The sequence below is a fragment of the Acanthaster planci genome, linkage group LG06, assembly GCF_054643075.1.
Source record: "Acanthaster planci isolate LZ-2023a linkage group LG06, COTS_SCS, whole genome shotgun sequence".
In the NCBI taxonomy this organism is placed as follows: Eukaryota; Metazoa; Echinodermata; class Asteroidea; order Valvatida; family Acanthasteridae; genus Acanthaster; species Acanthaster planci.
This window is the reverse complement of record NC_141782.1, coordinates 15,679,120-15,699,852: the sequence shown is the minus strand read 5'-3', so window position 1 is coordinate 15,699,852 and position 20,733 is coordinate 15,679,120. Positions and strand designations below refer to the sequence as shown.

Below are 20,733 nucleotides of genomic sequence, written 5' to 3'. Positions count from 1 at the left end.
AACCAAAATTGTTGACACCAGAACATAAACCTGGTGGCACAATATCAGAATATTGAAAATTTTTTACGCTAACCACCTAATTTGAATACGTCCGTCACAGAGCATGAAAAATCCAGAAAGCTACATGTACCGAATATGTAAATTCAATTTGATTCCGGCATATTCCGGGTTGCATTAAAACCACTTTTTTACCTCTATCATAAGTTTCTTTTTCCTGTAATCTAATTAAGCACATAATATTTTGTAGGGACTATGTGCATGGAACATTATTTCAAGGTAAAGCATATACATATATTTAGCCTTGTTAGTTGCAAAGGTCATTTTGACATCGCGGTCACTTACAAATTACATAGGCCTATGTGTCTTTCACATAACTTGTGTCTAAACTACATGTAAGTGGCATTCTTTTGTAATTTAATTTAGTGCTAGAATTTACTGAGAAATAAATATTTGGAGACAAGGGCAAATTGATTGTCAATCGTGTATCTTTGTACAGCAAACTTCTTAGCCTCCAAAAATAAGTGCAGCTTGGTGGTTTCGATGCTAACGCTCCTGACCCGGGAGCGAGAGGTGGTGAGATTGAACCATGAGTGTGAAAATTATTCTTAAATTATTTCTTTTCTGAGATACCTTCAAAGTAAACTTTTAGCCATTGTAACGATTTTTTGAAAATTGTATATTATAGAAATTTAATTTTGATAAAAAATGATTATTTCAAAAAGAAAAGTCTTTAAAATATACAAAAAAACTTTTATCCCCGGAAAATAAATGTTTGGTGGTCCCGTGATTAACACTCCTGATCCAGAAGCGAGAGGCTGTGAGCTCGAATCTCGACTGTGAAAAATGCTCTTTTTCTTTTTTTTAATCTGCAAAATCAAGTTTTAACCGTTTTAAAGATTGCTTTTCGAAAATTATCGATAATACTAAGTTTAATTTAGTAATAAATTATTTTTAAAAAAATCAATTTCGTCAGCAAACTTTTGTTGGTGAAGCAAAGTCGCTACGTTGGCTCACTCTGCGACTATCTTTAAATTTCTTTCATAAAAAATATTAGAAACGGGCCTAACCCTACTTCATAATTTTATGTAAATAAAATTTGCCGTTTAATGTTCTGGAAGAACTTTTTTCAGGGCACGAAAATCGTTGTGTGACGCAATACAAGTAAGCCTTATTACGCAAATAACCCTGTAAGCGGACATGCGTAGTTCAAAAGTCCGGCTGAAAAATATACGCGACATACACTGTATCTGGCATCCACTACCAGCAGACGACCTCAACTGTAGTTTCCTAAACCAAAATCATAAAGACCTACTTTGAAACGCTTGAAGTGATTCTGAATACCTACAAAGTGAGTAACTCAGCAACAACCAGGATGCCTTTTAAATTTTCAGTTCGCAAAATCGATGCACGCGATTTACGATCTGATATCGTCATATCACGCGCCGTTTCTAACTGTTGCTGGTAGTATCTGTGATCAACCCGAACTCTCCGGCATTCTACACAAGTGATTCTGTGAAGGGATTTCTCAGTCCACATCTGGAGGGGGAAGTGCAGGTGCCTAGCTGGACTTCTTATGCTGATGATTTGTTGACATGTAACTTTAGCATTAAGCTATGTCTGCACTAAACTTAGCAAGAATGTGTCCGTTTAGCATGATCAATCGATCAGCACATCAGTAGATCCAGAGTGATATCTTTCACAACTGCGAATGAAATGCAAAAAAAATGGCCCGATGGCAGAATTCTTGCAAATTGTGCGATAAGAACGGCAGATTATTGAAAAACTAAGAAATCGCGCAGATCGACGGATGGCGCCCAACAAGAATTTCGCTTTCGCAGATGTTCACTTTGGTGATTTTTCAGTTCACTGTTTTCAGTTCACAATAGTGAGCAAAGTCGTCCAACTAATTACATCACTTTCAATGAGCAAATCTGGATTCTCAATGTGAACAGCATTAACGCCTAAACCACACATGTATGAATATCACACAATAATCTTGTTACAGTAATTAGAAAATTTATTTCACATCAAGATTGCGAATCTACCGACAGAACATTGGCAGAATTTTAAAAAAGGGGGCCCTGCATTCAAGAAAATAAAAGAGATATATCCAGAACTTGTTTTTCCACGAACACAAAGATGGGAACAAGGTCGTTTTAACAGGCAACCCTACACCTACTTGCTTCAGGTAAAAAAAAAATCACCTGCTCAAACTCCGATCGTCTGGGAAAAAAAGCAGGATCACTACATTTTACCTGTGGCTGGGCAGAGGGGTACAAACAAACCCCAGACATTTGCCATTTTCAGGAACCATCGGTGACCCTTGTCCCTCTCCCCATCCCCCAAAATATGCTACAAACATTACTGGGGGCCACCTTTATCTTGTTTGAAGAATTCCCTACTACGTGTGCCCCCCCCCATCAATACCTAGATACACCTGGTTTTGACGAGGCAATATTTTTTCTATCTTTTGTGAATCTGAGTAGCCAGCCACAGTTAAACTCGTCAATTTCACCACAAACTGACATACTGGACAGTTTTGGTACACGACAAAGTGACGTACCATCCATAGACTTCGTACACATGATATGTCACTTTGTGGTGCAACCGACGAGCTGTATCGTAAGTGACCTCTGCCCTTGGCTAGCCAAATTTGACATCTACCAGACTGATGTAGCATAGAGTAGACGGACGTACAAAGTTTAATGTATCTTACTGCCATATAACATATAGGGCTCAAACTATACTGTCTTGTCTCTGGTTTTGGATGCAGTCGCTCCAACAATGATGCAATATGTTTCAACAATGGACACTCAAGCCACAAAACTTAAAAAAAAAAATCCAAATAAAACTCTTAATTGTCATAATAAACATGGGGTAGAGCCCCATGGAAAAACTACACTCAAAAAAGCCCATGAGGCATAACTGAACAGGTGAAAAAAGATGAAAAAGGAATTGGTAGAATTAAAACATTCAAACAATTGTACTTGAATCTTACAACAAGACTCTGAACTATATACAAACCAACGTTATCTCACGCTGGTATTCCCTGGATCAAGTTGGTAACGACGGACCAACTTGTACTTTGCAACACAGGGCGTTAACGGGAATGCACAAAATAGGTTCAATGGGACTTCACTAAGTCTACTTCATCCAGGAAAGCTGTTCTGTTATCCTGGCTTGGTCTTGAAGGAATCTGAGCAAGCCGAACTGACAAAGAAAAGAGTCGTTCTGTTCTGAATGTCTTCTTGCAACTGCCAGAGAAGCATTGTGCCAGTTCTAATATGTGGGTTGGGGGGGTGCGAGAGAAGTCTGTGACTGGTGCACAAGGAAGTGATTCCTCCAGAGGCAGGTCTACGGAGAAAATAACTAGCCGCTAATTCCTGGGAGGGGGTCTCATGCCTGGTGGTGGTGGTCCTGGAAGGAATAGAGAGAAAGTGTAGATGATTTGTCTCCAATGAAATATTTGAAATTTCCCCAGTCTCTTCCCAATGACAAACTCTGACCACGCTTAAGCCAGGAAGGTTCCAAGTTCACAGCACTGCACTTTGACTCAGAAAGGAAACTAAGAAGCACCACATTCCTGTCAATGAGTGACGCTGAAATATTGAGGCACTGCAAAATTCTTAAATGCAAGACAGCCAGTTAGTCAACTGCAACTCAAACTGAGCACTCTCTCATTTTCTCAGGCCACGTCTAAAAGTACTTGGCAACAGAGGGCGATGAATGAAACAACTAGCTGATCGACTTCATAGGCAAATGGTATTATTTCAATCTGTGACCAAGTCATTCGGACGCGGTGTTATTCATATGTGGAGTCAAGGTACATGTACAGCAAGACTTTATCACCTCTGACAGAGGGCCAACTCATTCAAATATCCTTGTGCGCAGGGCCAGCCACTTTTTTATATACATTCTTATCGGGCAAGAAAATGGAAAATTCAAACACAAACAAAGCCATTTTTAGAGGCGGAGGGGGTGTGCCTGTCCTCTATCTAGGCAAAGCATCTCTTTCTACAATGGTTCCTTGGCAACCGAGAATCACATCTCATTTCCCTCTGTTTGGTCACATCTAAATTCCTTGGCTACGACAAGAAACACCGGCCTCGTGTAAATTCAGACGTTGCTTTAAGTTTAAATAAATATAGCGTTCAAACTGAATGTGAGAGCCCCCCATGGGGCCTTAGACCTGGGCACAGAGTCTAGACAAACCCTCAGAGAAATAAAAACCACCACTTGTTCATACCTCTCATTCCCATGGGCGGTCTCATTCCCATGCCCGGTGGTGGCATCCCTCTTCCCATGAGTGGAGGCATTCCGGGTCTCATTCCGGGCGGCACCATGCCAGGGGGCATGCCTCTACCTGAGTAGGGAAAAGGAAAGGAAAATAATAACGTGGCCCCCAGCACTAGAAATAATCCTGTAAACTCTCTCCACTCCCTGCGGAGCAGAGAACTGTCACTGTAACCATTTTCAGGTTTAACCAACCACCACTGGCTAGTGTGGGTGAAAAGACTTCCCCGAAGTCACAACATACAACCCCACTGCAGATTCAAACCCCTGCCAAGCAAATTAGAAGCCTTACCAGGAGGCCAACCCCTCCCCACTGAAAAGTGGGCTTCTTGCACAGGAAAAAGGGTCTCTTGTGTTTTTAGGTAAGCCAAGTGTGCAATGTGGGCAAAGTTACAAATTTCTGCCAAAAAACAAAGGTCCCCAGAGAGCCATAGTTTCAGGGTTGCAGCAACGGGGGAGAGCCTTTAAGTGCATGCACGGAATTGGTTTCCATGTTCAGTATTTCAAAGATGATCTATTTGAAACACTTTGGACAATTTGGCCCTCAAAGTTAGCTCAAAGGTATCCAAAACAATGTGTACATCCTTAAGAAACAACAACAAAAAAATCTTTACAGTTTTTGTTCAGGATGCGCAAGACGATGATCTTTGAAGGTAAATACGAGATAAAGCTCTTGGACATGTGCACCGGTGTCTAAGGGTGGTAGGTTAACATGTTTAAATGGAAAAAGTTCCAAATACATTTACAAATTTTCCCAAACGTTTAAACAGAACTGTCCCTTTTAGAGGTTTGATGAACTAGCTCTAACCCCGAAGGTTTATGTAAAAGCATATTAAAATACAAGGATTTGGGACTGTTAGAGTTAATTGGTGCAATCTGGCGTTCATTTTTATTGTAAAAATACCTGTAAAATGTCATCTGATTTTTCACAACACTTTACTGCTCGGTCACATCAAAGGAATTCATCACCGGAACTTTGTGTCAATTATTTACACTGTGTGCAATTTGTTTGAAAGTTTTTAATGATACCGTGGTAAGGGTACGATGTTTGCACGCTTTAAAGGTATGGGAGAGTTTTTCAAATTAAACGGAAATTCCGACCATTTCCGGCCATTTTTTTGAGATCCGACTGTTTTTCAACGCACTTGAGTGTTCATGAAGGGTTAATCTATAGGATGGGCCGCATATCAACTTACCCATGGGAGGTCTGGTGGGCATTCCTCTTCCAGCACCGTACTGTTGAGGTGGAGCCGCTGCAACGAAGAAAAAGCGTTGGCAAAGTAATCAACATCTTCATTTCCTCCAATCTGGTCCTAACTACGGCAAATCCAACAAGACACAACATGCAACAACTACTGCTTGAATTGAGACTAATTCATTAATTTCATTATGCCTCTATGCAGACATGGGGCCCATCCTGATGAAAAGTGTCGTGCGTCCCCAGAGCCAATTTTTGTCTTTGATATAAATTTAAAACAATCAAGTTCAATGTAAGAGCAGCCCACATTTGAAACCGGCACGTTGTCCACTTTTGTAAGTTGTTAAAACTAAGTGACACATCAACCCAGAGAGCCTAGTTTGTTCTTTCAAACGCGCATTACAACAGAATTACTTTAAAATGGCCGAAAAACTCATTTTGCGAGATCTTGTGCGACAGTCACATCTAGACATATAGAGACCTCTCATCAAACGGAAGTGAAACATCAGGGCTAAAATGCACAGTTTGGGCAGAATTTAGTTCCAGGTTGAATGCTGGGAAACACATTAAAACTGCAAACTGACCTAGGTGGGCTAGTCCTAAAAGAGCTACACAACCACACACACACATCAACTAAAATTAGTCAAACTATGGGTCAACAACAGTTCTTGATGGAACTTGTTCTGCAGAAAAAACATATTTCCTTGATCCAACACTTTCCACACTCATGCCATGAGTAACAAAACTTCATGGCCAGCACAAAGTTGACCGTGCACTAAGGAAATGCCATCGCACCAACGTATACAATATCAATCCACCACAATGGGAGAATACAGAGGTGTGAAAAAACAGTCTTCGTCCAAAACTCATGGCTGTGGCTGTGAGCAAAATGTGCGGCTATGGAAGCCAATGGTCAGTGGATGCAGCCGCTTCCCATAGATGCATGCATTAACCCCCAGCCGCAGCCTGACTTCCCCTCAACATACCTATCGTGCTCTGCGGTGCCATGATCTGTTGTGACGGACCTCCGACTCCCCTGACTGGTCCGGCCAGGCCTGCTGGGGCTGCTGCGGCTCCCGCGGCATGCGCCGGCACTCCCCTGCCCGCTGCTCCGACCCATCCCGGGGCCACCGCCCACACCAGGCAAGGGCACGCGAGGGTCCCTGAAATGCAAAGAAAAAACTGGCATGATGTTGATGCTGTAGACAAATTCGGTTGCCATGGTCATTTGCCACCTGCCAAAGGCAGCAAGCACTGTGATATCTTGTACGGAGCCACTGTCCTGTGACAGAAGCTCTGTACAAAATCCAGCATAACTGCTTTCTACCATTGAAATGGGCCATCGAGAATGTCGGGTGAAACGACCCTATATTTGTTCATCATAATCAAATGGTTCAACCCTAGCACTTCCAGCTCCAGCAAAACCCTCCATCAGGGTTTGAAGGATTTGAGGGGATTATTTTTCAGAACTCTAAGTTATCCTGATATATCGACAGGATTCAATTCCTCTCGTAGGTTATTCTGGCAATCAGGAATAACAGCCAACACTGCGGTGGCATCACATTGGACAGGTGGTACATTATACACCTGTAACACCAACTGAGTGCTATGACTTGTCAACATACGCATGCCTAAAGTTTAAAAACACAAAATTGACAGTAGTGCCACTGCAGTAATGAAGTCTTCTCAGCATAGATTAAGCCTCCTTTGGTTTTACAGCACAAATGTGCACAAATGCCCACAGTCACTGGTGAGCATGTATTTTCTATATGGAACTCAAACATGCACTGGTTCAGTGTGTACACAGTAGATTGCAAGCACAAAATGACCCAGGGTCTTCTGTGCAGTCCTCTTCACTGCATTTAGTTTACTGCACAGTTATGCACATGAAACAGTGAAGCACAGTTGTTGGGCAGCACAAAAGTGCAATTTGATATTCCTGTGAGGGACTGTTGGTGCAGTGCACAACACAGCTGTGCTTCTTTGAGGTGTTCACCAAATGACCCAAAGAGTGACTTCAGCATAGGAGGGTTAAGCCTCCTGGATGACAGCTGTTTGTCCCTGGGACTCCCTATTACATAAGCAATGAGTTCACTTTTTAGTCAGCTTTCTAAGTCCCCTTGTCACGGATGGGAAAGGTGCGAGAAGTCAGGAAAAGGCTAACTGAGCAGTTTAACCAGCGCACTCACCGACTGCACAGGCGGCCCCTCCACCGTCATGGATACAAGGTTCTCCCCTCTCAGCAGCACAAGCCCCAAGGCTCGCTTCTCCTCCCGCTCCGGCATCTTGGAGCTCTTGGGCTTGATCTTCCGAAACTCCTCGCAGTCGCCCAGCACCAGGTTCATGTGCTTGTCAAAGGCCAGGAAAGTGCCAATGAAGATGCGGCCGTCTTGCAGGCTGATCCGCATCCTGTAGTTGATGTGCTGCAACATCTTGGAGCTCTTGCCGACCGTCTGCAACCCCAAACAAGAGATTATACAGCCGTTTGAGTAATGCAACTTGCGATTGTGGCAGGAGGAGTTGGAAGGCATGGAATATAAAGAGACTAATCTTAGTGATTGTCAGTCAATGCAAAGATGTCAAGAAAATCTTTGTACTGAAAAAACCTTCAAATTATGCTTTAAAATATACACAAACTATTCATTCACAGTCTTCGAATGCAAATAACAAGTGTCCAATCGCGTTCCTCGTACATACGGATTTAAGTCAGGGTAAATGCACTTGAAGACACAAGTCCATTCCATCTAAAACGAGGACAATTAATGATTTACCCTTGGCACGTGCTCAATCATAGTTTAACACTACAAGTCTCCCTTATATGGAATTTCTCCAATTTCACTTTGCAATTTTCAGATGCCAAAAGAGGAACAAGATTCTCATATAATACTCTCACCATCTGAACATTTTCAACTAGGCCTCACAACTACAACATTCAAATAACAGACATTCAAATAACCAAAACAGCCCTGAATCCTTCAATTTAAATATTAATATTCATATGCCATTGGCAGTCAGGAATAAGAATGACCAAGCAATCTGGCTGTTCAATTGGTCAATCATACGGGAAATCTAGGACTTTACTTTTCCTTTTTCAATGTCCAACTGTGACATAGAATCACCGGTTTTCGACTTTGGCTGAATACAAGTTACGTGGGAACCAATGAAGTCCACTCCTCACAGACTAGGTTTCCGCATGCTGCATTTCGAAGGACACTGCTTGTATAGAACCCCACGCAATGCGCCAATCCAATCGTTTCATGCGTACTACAGCACATGGAAATTGGAAAGCACTAAATCTTTGGAAGTTTTGGTGTGGCCGCAGAAGAAAAAGTCCAATGAAAACACAGTGTATGTTGGCGCAGAACCAGCCTAAAGATAAGTCAAGGTAAAAGATTTTTACCGCTAAATATCACTTAGTTAAATCTTGCCGACGGACAGCCGAATATCCACCTGATCCATGGCGGTGTGAAGTCAGTTACTTATTCCTCGTTCAACATTCAATGTTGAATAAGTAACCATTTGATATTCAACATTGAATTTGTAACAGTTCAGCGAGCGCTCAAGATGCACACCCGTAACAAAGCCCTTGCTAGGATTCTGGTTGCAACAGAAACGATGGAGTGTAAAAGTAACAAAAAACAATAATTATATTGGTTTAAAAAGCTGTCACCTACATTTAAGGGCTTGTTTGACCTAGGAAAACCCCATGCTGGTGGTGGCAAGGAGTCCTCGGTAATTTAGGAGAACAATGAGATCAGCTTCAATGTTATCTCGAGGTAGGGCATGGGTTTGGGTATTTTATTTTGATTTGAGAAAAGTTTGGTGTGGTTTGCAAGGGAAGAAATCCACCGATAAGACTTCAGTCAAAGCCATTTTGATCGTGGAAAACTGTGTTGCCCCGGTTGAACTCGAGGCAGTGGGATCGCTTATGAGCCCAGAAACACTTTACAAGTGAGTTTATCCCCAAGCCTGGGCTTGATGCTTAAAGAACCATCACCTACATTTGAGGGCTCATTTGACCCCCAAAAAACCCACGCCAAGGGTTGCCTCTGTGGAAGAAAGTTAATAAGTAAGTAAATAAGCTACATGTGAATGGATGTAGCATGTAGAATAGCTGCAGCACATTATTACATGGAGAGGAATATGCTTGGCATTACACATACAGACAGAAAACAAATGACTGGGTAAGAGAACAAACCAAAATTCAAGACATTTTGGAAATCGTTAAACTCAGTAAGTAGCAATGGGCAGGACACCTTAGCAAAGGAAAAATCAAAAGATTATGGAAACCCATGGATGACAAAAGGAACAGAGGCAGACAGCGAGGGAGGTGGCGAGATGACCCAGACAGATATTGGGGCACTGTTCACTGACAAACAGCAGCTGGAGACAAAGCAAATTGGCATCGGCATGCTGAGGCTTTCGTCCACCAGTGGAAAGATAACGGCTGATGATGATAAATGGATCTGCTTTTTTGTCACTTTTGCACTCCATCGTTTTTATTGCAACCAGAAAATGGAAAAAGTTGAAGCCCTGAGCACAAACCTACGGTATGAGACTTGTCTGAAAAAACCTAGGCCTATTGTTTTTAAGTAAATGCTTTGGGATTTTCTGTGCTAAACCTCACTTTTAAGGACATGCTATCACTTTCTGACGGTCATAACATTTTATGGGAAATTAGAGTTGTCCGTATATGGAATTCTTTCCCAGAACGCCAACATGGCAGGCAAGGGTACCCCTATAACTGTGGGGTTCTACATCAGCCCTGCTTCCATGAGCCCCTAGAAAACAAGCCTTTTTTGCCATGGGCTCTACATGACGTTTAACTGGGTATGAACAAGGATTTTGAAGTTGTGTACCCATAGAAATGCTGCTCAATTCCCTCCCCCTAGGAGTTTTACGTAAGGTGGGAGTGGAACGGACATCAGACCCCACAGTTCTGCGGGTACACGTCGTGCACCTGTCATTGGAGTGCACGATGAAGACACCAGCGCAATGGTGCAGCAGCACCATGCACGCCTTAACTAAAAGGCTACCGTGATTCAGCCCGAGGTGCTCCAATTCGCCCCATTTCCACTTTGTCCCACCGATTATCGTTCATTCTGTTCTTTATTAGTAACAGAGGCATAGGCCTAGATGGAACAAATGAAAACATCAACATTTGAGCAGCCAAGTAACAGTGGGAGAATCCAACTTGCAAAGGCCAAAACAATGCTTTTGATTTCCCGACCGACCCTAATTTTTCGGCGAGGCCCTAACATGTTTATTGGCAAGTTAGAAAAAACAAATTAAATAAATATAAGAAAGACAAATTAAATAAATCCTGTCGTGTTTTTTGTCTTCACAAACACCTCAGAACGACATTTTTCTCATAATGTTTGTGTTTATATGTTTTCCCAGTTACCTTTACAGCATTGAAAAGCAACTTCTGCTAATTTCAAGAGTTCTCTTCGTGTTTCACTGTGTTAAAAACACATGCGCAAAGCGCTGGTTCCCGCCGCGCCACACCCATGCAAGAGAATGTGTGATGGAGTATGGCAACCAGTCTATTCATGCCGCCGCGACCGTACATGTACGTGACCTCACACATTGAAAAAAAATTGATGTTGCAAGATTTCTTAAAGCTAATTCCCAGAATTTAATATCTTGCCTATGTGTGTATTTTCTGCGCACGAGTTTAATTTTAGATTGTTTTGTTAGTACTTGAAGTGAGCATGTTTCCACAAAATTTTCTGCCGCGGTTCCCGAGGTTCCTATCCGATCACCGGAATTTCGGAAATGGGACAAGTTGAAATGGGGCAAAGTGGGGATGGGACGAAGTGGTTAGGGGCGATGTGGGGCGAAGTGACTGTAGGCCTAAACCGGCCTAGCCTAAGTAACTACCCTAACCTAATCATGCTAGTAGTTATGGTAGCAACAGCTGACTCGGAATAGTCTGTATGCCTCTGTCCCTGTTCGATCCTGATATTATCTACGTTTTAATACTATGGTAAGACGAATAAATCAAACCAAGTCAAATGTTTAAATCGTAAAAAGTGAATGTAACGGTAGGCCTACCTGAAGGACAATGCATTTTCTCGCGTCTTAGGTATTATATTTGCCATCCAATGATCATCATGCTCAATGGGCACTTCACTTCACTACAGAATGGTTATATCATTAAATAAATACATCTACTAAACCACAATTAATTATTCTACATGAAAAGTTTCATTTTACCATTTTGGAGCGATTGATGACGGCGGATTTCAGGAGAAATTATAGACCCGTCCTTCGAGTCCAACGTGTCTCACCAGACGCTACGCCGGCATACTACAGCGCGCTTGTAAAACGTTTTATCGGTTCAAAGGTCAAGCCGTAGTCCATAAGCCAATCAAATCTCTTGTTTCATGATAGTCCTAATTAGAAAGCGTGGAAATTATTGGCTGTTGTCAAAAAGATGGCTGCGCCCTTGTCATTCTTGTAATGCTGTCTGCTTTATGAACAGCGAATTTTGTAACGATCAGCATAATGGAATCAACCAAAAACTACGACTAGTCTTGAGTTAAACCCATATCAGTTTAATTATTCGTATTCAGTGATGATGGATGCAGAAGATTTCGACTGGGATTATGAACATCCGGTATGCGTAAAGTTTATTAACCAGTTATTGGGTTAACGTGGTTAGCAAGGGGCCGGGCTAAGCCTGGCTCTTGTTTAGGCTTACCCCCAAAACTGTGGGGTCCGACGTCCACACCCGCTCCACGACGTCCGCCCCGCTACCTGGTGGAGTGGAGCGCACGTCGGCCCCCACAGTTTTAGGCCTAGTTCTTTTTTTGTTTTTGTAATTATTGGTAGGCCCATCGTGTGTGATAGGGATTATACTTCATATCTGATTGGTTTGCACAGCAAGTGGCGAAATAAAGGACCTGGCGACTATAATATTGGTGGGCCAGTACAAAATGTACTTGATAAGATTAATAAATATGCCTACTGTAGACCTGAAAAAAGATCTGTGTACATATTACCCGAATTAGTTGAGCGGTGGATCCAGTTATATTTTTGCATGCTGCATGTACAGTACAGCCATGACAGTGACGCGACATAAGAACGATCCATTGTAGTTTTGCCACGTGTGCATTCCACACACTGGGCTAACCTAGGGCATTTTCGTAACTAGTGGATTCAGTTTAGATTTCGGTGTTGCAGTTGGAGTCTAAACAGTTCATAGGCTGTTTACTTGCCAATGACAAGATTGATGCTTGTCTTTTCGTCTTTTTTTGTAGATTTGCAGCCCTGGAGGATTTTTTACGGGGAAATAAAGTCTGACATGTCTGAGATCCATTTATTACTCACTTGTCTGGTTACTGTTTCCAGTGGGGGCAGATTGGTGCAATAAACTTTTTGGCAGGTGGAAGAAAAGCCTGCCATTGCAATAGGTCTTAATTCTGTCTTGTAGCCTAATACCATGGTAATCAAACTGACAGTGACAATAGGCACAGAACCAGATGTAGACGGACGTGTGTCAAAGTAAAATGTCTGTCTCCAAAACACTGCATATGCCCTGTTGCTGTGCCCACCAAACACGCAAAAGCAAATCCTACCGGTTGTTGGTCAAATATCCACTGCTCACTTAAATTCAGTCGACATTGCAGTTAAACTTTTAATTGCACTGCATGTAGTCTACCCAAGTCAGTCTGTATCTTGGTCAAGTCATGCACGAGTTTCTCAAGAACTGTAGAGCACATTGTTCTGCCTCTCCAGAGTGGACACTCTGCTGTTAGTGTCATTCATGGACACCTGAATGTGATGCAGAAAAGTGGTTTTGTTGGGTGTAGTGAAGTCAAGTTATTCGGACAGGCCAGTACATGTACTTGTAATTAACGTTGACTCAATTGATTGACAGGAGGTGGATCCTGAGGAGGAGGAACCGGAGGAGATTGCAGATTCTTACAGGGAGGATGAGAGCAAAGATGATGATGCCATACAGAGAGAATGCCTCAAGGCATTCGCCAGCACCGACTACATCATGGAGTCGGGTGTCTTTAAAGATCTGAAAAGGTATGACAAGGAGGAGTCGATTGTTGTCCTGTAAAGTGCACATTAATGAGTCTTTTCTCTCATAGGCTTCTACCGGAAGGAGTTTTGTTTCAGCTTTCACAGGCCTTGTGTAAGCTTGCAAGGAGGTCAGATTGGTGTGGTGGTTTTTCCTTGCCTTTCTCACCTCTCGGCCCAGCCCACATGTACATTTGGTTTTCAGCCCCTACACTGTTTCATGGGTTTTACCCAGAATATTCTTGTAGGGTTTTCCTTCCCCCTGAGAACTGTAACTGCTTCTCGTTCTCTCCTCAAGAGGTTTCTTCGGGCTTGTGAGCTTCAGTTCCTAGCTTGTATTTTCACTCAAATCAAACTGAAGATATTGTTTCTCAAACATTTTTGTCCCTTGTGTTTGAAGGTACCATCAGTTAGAGAAAGCAGGATTACATTTGTGAGATGACACAAGTTTCCACTAATCTGTTGAATGACCAATTTACCTGTGCATTCAGGTACTTTCAGGCCGGGGGCACACCTGAACAGGTTGTCTTGTTGCTGTCTGAGAATTATACAGCTGTGGCACAGACTGTCAACTTGTTTGCAGAGTGGCTCATCTTTACAGGTAAAGTAAGTCAAGGCACCACACTGACAGTGCTGGCAAAAAATAAAACAAAATACACCCCCCCCCAAATTACAATAACGAGAGACTTCTGAGACACTTGGTGGTGACACTCGTACTGATCCCAGTCGACCAGTCTATTATATTCGTCATTTTGAGCTTATATACTTTAGGTCAAAGGTCACGCAAGCAATTAGTGGACCAGCATCTCAAACATCTCCCATTGTATGGTACCTTGATTTTGAAGGAAAAGTACTCTGTATATGGTTAGCAGTTGCCTTTACACAACCAATGTTATTTCATCTTAAATGTTGAACCTCTTGCTGTCTGTAGGGTAACATTTTTTCTGAGAATCTCTCAGAGTCCAGTTATTTTAAAAAGTGCAATAGACCCCTCGCAGTTAGTACTTGGTAAATGGTCCCTTTTTACATGGCAAGGAACCATTTGAAGAAGTGTGGAGTACAATCCTTCTTGGTTGATTGTTTTATTTGTGTTTCTACCTTGTTTGGTTTCTCTTGCCTTGCCATTTCAAGTCGTATCAATCATAAACCACCAGTACGCCACGTACATATAGGCATATTTGCAAAAATGTACAGGCCTAGGGTGCATTTCGATGGTTAAAACCAAGAATTGGTTTGATTGTTTCTCTTTTGCTCATTGCTGTGAGTGCTGTGCCAGAGACACAGACCCAGACAAATTAACGACGATCCCCTCTCCAATCCTGTATCTCTAGGCGTGAATCCCACCGAGGTTCAACAGATGGTGGAGGACCATCTCAAAGCGCTCATCATCAAGCATTTTGACCCCAAGAAGGCAGACTCCATCTTCAGTGAAGAGGGAGGGGTAAGAACCTTGGGATTTCACTGATCTGTGAGAAGTTTCTAGCCAGAAAAAAAAACAACCTTTTATAGCTGTATCAGAACTTGAACTTTTGGAAAATTCTGCTGTGTGCGGATCCTAGCATGCGCACTTAGTAAACAGCAAAGAAAAAATGACTGGCACATGATGATGAATGGACCGGTGAGATTTTAGCTTCTGATCATGAATGATGACATGAATATGTATGAGGTATGGTGATGAAGGTTCTTGGAGGGTTGGGGTTTGAGGAAAAGTCCGTTGTGACTTGTGAAAGCCGCCAGCTGTCCTCTCGATGATACAAGAAACAAATCAAGCCAGCTCGTGGTTAAAACATTTGAGATCTTTTTTTCTTTCTGTAGACCCCAGCTTGGCTCGAGATTATGATCCAGCATCGCACCTGGCGGTCATTGTTCTACAAATTGGCAGAGGCGCACCCTGACTGTCTCATGCTGAACTTCACAATTAAGGTCGGTGCTGCTCATGAACCCCAAGCAGGAATGTGGTTTAGGTTGTGTTGTATTGCTCCAGCATGAGAACCAAATGGGGGACATTAAGAATAATAATAACAAGCTCTTGCAAAGCGCCATCTATCTAGCAAACCATTCCGAGGTGCTGTGCTATCATTATTGGCATTATTGGCTTTGTTATTGGAGTGGCGGAGAGTATGCTGAATGTGTACAAGCTTGCTTTGGGAACGCCTGTGCGAGGGTACTTAGTGGAATGGTGTGCACTCTTTATTCATAACTCTAGATCATTAAGGCTGAGACAAACGTGCTGTCTTTTTTTTCTGTTTGTTTTTTTTTTATATTACATGTTTACAGCTCTGTCCTAGCGTAGATTAACAGCTTCAAAAAAAAAGGAAAAGACTTAACAGTCGCTGTGTTAAAGGTGCTGTAGATTTTGGACAGTTTTTCCATTTTCACATTTTTTTGTAATTTCACAGTTGATCTCAGATGCAGGGTACCAGGGAGAAATTGGTAACGTGTCGACAGCTTGTCACGAGATTGAGGTGTTCACCAAAGTGCTGCAGACAACCATCAATAAATTACTGGAAGGCGGAGAAGATGCAGTCATCAAACATTTGCCAGAGTTTAGCGTAAGCAGACATATTCCAAGTTACATTTCAGCTGTGCTCAGAAATTACCTCTCTAGGTTAATTCCCAGAATTTATTCTGCAGAACCCATCACAAAATAGCAGAAATAGGCTTATTATGAGCAGATTGCAGTCATGGTACATGAGCCCTTGAGGTCTGAGTTATTAAGCTTTATGCTAACATCATCCGGTTGTGAAAACAGCATGCTATCTGCGGTCTCTTGACGACAGACATAGCATACTGTCCGAAATGTTGAGTAGCATCGGTTCTTTTCAGAACCCCACGTACTCAAAAAAGAGATATATCCATGGTGCTACTGCAAACCTATCTAGTTTAGCATGCTATCGAATCTGAAGTGTGAATGAAACCTTTTCTTTGGTTAGTGTCACAATTTTTAGAAGCAATGTTTTTTTCACGTAGGCATTTTCACATAGGACCCTGTAATGTATGATTTAATAGACCAATCCATAAAGCCTCACCCCATGATATTTTGACCAATCACGGCTTTACATGTACAAAGGTCAGAAAGTCATTCAATTAACGTAAAGGAAGCATACAGTGTGGTGTTAGAGAGAAGCACGTCTTAATTGTCCACACGCATTCTGGATCAGTCTATTGGCCTAGGCACTGTACCAAGTCACAGTAAGGCCAATAATATAAGCCCTGGTTACTGCCTGGACTATTGCCTTAACCATCCCAGATGTGGATACCCAGAGGTTTTGTAAGATCCTGCAAGAGTTAGGGAAGTAGAGGCCAGCCAAGGGGCTTACTGCCTATTGAAAGCTTTGGAACAAGATATGCTGTAGGATGCTGCAGAGTACCCAAGTGAATACGTCACACACTCAATTATGTGTGCAATAGGCATTAGCACAAAAACCAGTGTGTGAGCCAACATGAGCGCACTCCATTTGTTTGCACTGCACTTTCTGGTTCACAGTGATGTCACACTATGTACTCTACACGGCTTGGGACTTTGGAAAATTCCAGATCGCTTTCAGCAGCGTTGCAGTCACGTGCATCACAAGTCTTTTTAACGGTCCAGTCACAAGTCCTTTCACAAGACTAGTCATAAGTAACAGGGTGAACAGTGACAGCGGAATTCTCTTGTCACAGTTCATTTTAATAGACTGTAATTCGGCTTATCACTGAATGACTTGTGATGGGCTTCCGAGGACTAACGATGGACTCGTCTGCAACACTGTCACTTCAACTTGAAAGTTTCAAGACAGAAAATTCACCATGGGGTTTCTGCCTAGCGGTCGACTTGGGAAAATTCTTGAAGGTTTCTAGCAGATTTGCATATAAAAAGTGGGTGGAGAAATGCACCGGGCCCACAGGCATGTTTTCATGACAGATTGGAATGATAAGCTCCGGCTATGATCTCCTACCCTTGTCTCTCTGCAGAAGATGGTGTGTCATGGTGAACACACTTACCTGTACGCTCAGATGCTGATGCACCTCCTAGCTAAGGACAAAGATGGTGGATCCATCATTCGGAGACTTTACCAAGAGGTACAGAACGCTGGCAAGAACAAGTAGGTCACAGAGCTTGTGCCACAGTGAAGGCATTTTTGTTGTTTTAAAGTCAGTGGTAGTTTCTGTGCACCATGTATCTTCTTATGCCGAACAGAGGTGGACCCAGGAAATTATCAGACCCCTTACCTGTTTCGTGGAATACGGTCAAATTTAAACCAAAACTTGTGAAACTCAATCAGGGGTTGCTGCCCAGTTCAAGAGAATGTGATATTTTTTCTTTCAAAATGGTGGATTGAGCTCATCCAGTAATTGTTTTCGACCTTGATGAAAACATGCACAAATGACCATTGTCAAAAGTGGTAATCTTTCTTGTCAAAGATGTCTAATATAACTATGACAGCACGAAGTTGAGATCAGTTTCATGAAATCAATTATAAGTACATTGCACAGCGGTGACATTGTGAAATTAATACTATGCTTGGCATAAGTTACGCGCTGTTTGGCGAAATAGCTTGTTGTCGAATGGACCCTGTTTCAGTAATACATCTTCTGGAGGAGTCTCTAATTGTCTGTCCTTTGTTTGTTTGTTTGTGTTTGGTATCTCCAGGGGTGAGGGAGTTACCCAGATTAGCCTTGCACTAAGCTGTGCTGCCGCCTACCCTAAAGCCTGCCAAGCATTGCTGTCGATGATCTGTAGAGAAGCACTCAACACTGCTGACATTACTGTGGTAGGTCACCCTATACTTGACATCAGTGGCCGATTTCTTACCTGAACATGGACAATTGAGTCATGCTTGGCTTACTATAAACAGGCCAGCATCCAGAATGGGCATAAGAGAGGCTTTGCATGATAGCCATCTGCAAAATGGCAGCCAAGTAAACTCTCTCAGTCTCATTTGGGAAATGGCAATTGGAATCACTGGATTTGATGATTAATTAAAAGTTGGATCTGCACTGAGATCATGGGAAGAAGGTCAGATGAATATAACTAAACCGGTTTCTTCCTGTGGTGATTTTCAGTGGAGGAAGTCTTGCCATAAAAATACTCTTCAGCTGGTACATCACTGAAGATTAATACCATAGATGATACAATAAACAAAAGACAAACTATAAAAAGAGACAAACAAACTTGTGGCCCCTTTTGCCATGTAGTTGTTCAAGCTCTACAGTAACCCCGACCCACCGCCAGTGGAGCTGATCCGAATCCCTCAGCTCATGGAGCTCTTCAAGCAGACCTTGTTTAAGCCAGGAGCCAACGTGAACCCCGAGCACAGGCACAAGCACACCTACCTGCTGGCCTATGCAGCCAGCGTCCACGAGACCTTCAAGAAGGTAACAATATCGGAAAAAAAGGTCCTTTTTCGAAATCAATTCCTCGTCACAATCTTTGTCTTCCTCTCCTCCTCCATTACCAGTTTAAAACGTCAGCTGCTGACGCTAAACGAAATACACCCCAGACTTTGTCCTCTGTAGAGTTCCGAAGTGTGACATCATTTTGAACCAGGAAGTGTAGTGCAAACGAATGGAGTATGGGCTGGTTCTCGTGCTAATGCCCATTTACACACATAATTGTGTGTGTGACGTAGTCACTTTGGTACTCTATACAGTTTGATATTTCTGTTGGCAAAGAATGGAGCTTGAAGTTCTAATGGGGGGGGGGTGTGATGTTAATTCATGAGATCCCATTTGTGCAAAAAACACCCTGTTGTGACTTACTTTTGCATGTAATTGTGCACAAAGCCACTGCATTATTAAGTAAGTCATGGCATGTGGTGGCAGTGGTCTGTCAATTGAAGAAATTGACGGTGGATACAACTTTGACTGTGTCTGCCATTTCTACCCCCGATTCTGGCAGGACAAGCGAGTCACCGTGAACAAGGACGAGCTGAAAGCCACCTCTCAGGCCATCGAGAAGGTGCACAGCATCTGCAGCTGCGACCAGAAAGTGGGCTCGGAGCTGACCGCTGAACTGACTGCGTTCTACCAGTGTATCAGGTATGACCGACCACAGGAGCAAGCCTACCAGGCTGTTCGCCCGCTTTTGAGTCTCCGGAGAAGTGACGTTGGACCCGTTTTGTGATGGAACGTGGTGTAACACACGTGTATATTTGACGGCCTGTGAAAGGCTTTATCAAATTGGGATCCGTACTTCCATTCAGTGGGTGCAAAGGTTGAAGGCTATGATGTGCATTTGGAAAGAATCTAGTGTACCTCCTGGAATACCTATGATAGATCCACTTTCCGATCTTTGGCTGTGTCGGTGCCGGTAGTTTTGCAACTATACCATCACACATACTAAAGCTGTGCTTGTTCTTTTCCAGTAGTGCTTTACACTGGCAGATTTTAAATGTTTTTGGTTGAAGTTTATAATTATCAAAGATTGTTGCCATCAAAGGATAAACAAAGGCTCAAGTTATCACATTTTTTACTTAGATGCCAAAAAATTGCCAAGTTGGCCAACTTAGATGCCTTTTAATGCCAAAAGACCACTATAGTTTGGCCAATTTAGTCACTGTGGTTTGCATCAGATGCCAAGGGACGTGCAAAAACATGGTTTCTCTCACTGGGTTTGCACCAAAATAACACAGGCAAAGGCGAGTGCAATTTAGGCCGAATTTAAGTTAAGATTTGTCAGTGCTGTCTTTATTTACCAGGTATCCTGTTGTTGCCCTCGGTGTACTGTACTGGGTGGACAAGACAGTCCAAGATCCCGCCTACTTTCAGCGCATCACTGACCACACCCCTCTCCATCTTATTGTACTAGATGAGGTAGGAGGTTAGAACTGAAGTCAGTAAAATCAAGTAGAAGTTTTGATATGTAAGCCTCCATGGATGTTTGTAAACATCCATCATTTTCTCACAAATTCCCTCTCAATTTGTGACTGCACCCTACAAACTTCTTCCCGTTATTGTTGATTTTAAATAAAAAATTTTCTAAAAAGTATGCTCATGTTTATGTATGTCCCACTTTGTTGAAATTTGTTGTATGGAATGTTGAGATTTTTGGTTGAAAAAGTGCCTCTTGTGCCTCCTGAAAGAAAGTCTTTGTTTGTTGAGCAAGTAGGTTTCAAAAATCAATCAGAAATTGTAACTGAATAATCAATACATCTATCAATGTATCAGGTTGAATTGAGTTATACCTGCAGCTCTGTTTGAATCAACAACCTCCCCATGGCTCCGTG

General features: G+C 42.5%; 2 protein-coding genes across 2 annotated transcripts; one reads left to right on the top strand and one right to left on the bottom strand.

Annotated features, from left to right (window-relative positions):
* Nucleotides 1-1,994: 1,994 nt before the first annotated feature.
* LOC110982999 (small nuclear ribonucleoprotein-associated protein B-like) lies at nucleotides 1,995-11,842 on the bottom strand. Its single transcript, XM_087138442.1, is given in 7 exon segments — nucleotides 1,995-3,417; nucleotides 4,247-4,363; nucleotides 5,490-5,546; nucleotides 6,478-6,601; nucleotides 6,603-6,654; nucleotides 7,685-7,944; nucleotides 11,711-11,842. Coding segments are annotated over 7 exon segments (654 nt in total). The 5' UTR covers nucleotides 11,714-11,842; the 3' UTR covers nucleotides 1,995-3,376.
* Nucleotides 11,843-11,917: 75 nt separating this feature from the next.
* On the top strand, nucleotides 11,918-20,332 carry LOC147798875 (negative elongation factor D-like). Its single transcript, XM_087137829.1, has 11 exons — nucleotides 11,918-12,113; nucleotides 13,377-13,531; nucleotides 14,017-14,126; nucleotides 14,857-14,966; nucleotides 15,341-15,448; nucleotides 15,925-16,077; nucleotides 17,480-17,610; nucleotides 18,159-18,279; nucleotides 18,704-18,883; nucleotides 19,407-19,546; nucleotides 20,206-20,332. Exons 1-11 carry the CDS (start codon nucleotides 12,072-12,074, stop codon nucleotides 20,330-20,332), a joined length of 1,377 nt encoding a protein of 458 aa, XP_086993955.1. The 5' UTR covers nucleotides 11,918-12,071.
* Nucleotides 20,333-20,733: the final 401 nt, after the last annotated feature.

Coding starts and splice junctions, on each gene's coding strand:
- LOC147798875 (XM_087137829.1), top strand. CDS start 12,072: ATGATGGATGCAGAAGATTTCGACTGGGATTATGAACATCCG. Junction 14,967..15,340: donor TCTTCAGTGAAGAGGGAGGG/GTAAGAACCTTG, acceptor TTCTTTCTGTAG/ACCCCAGCTTGGCTCGAGAT. Junction 15,449..15,924: donor TGCTGAACTTCACAATTAAG/GTCGGTGCTGCT, acceptor GTAATTTCACAG/TTGATCTCAGATGCAGGGTA.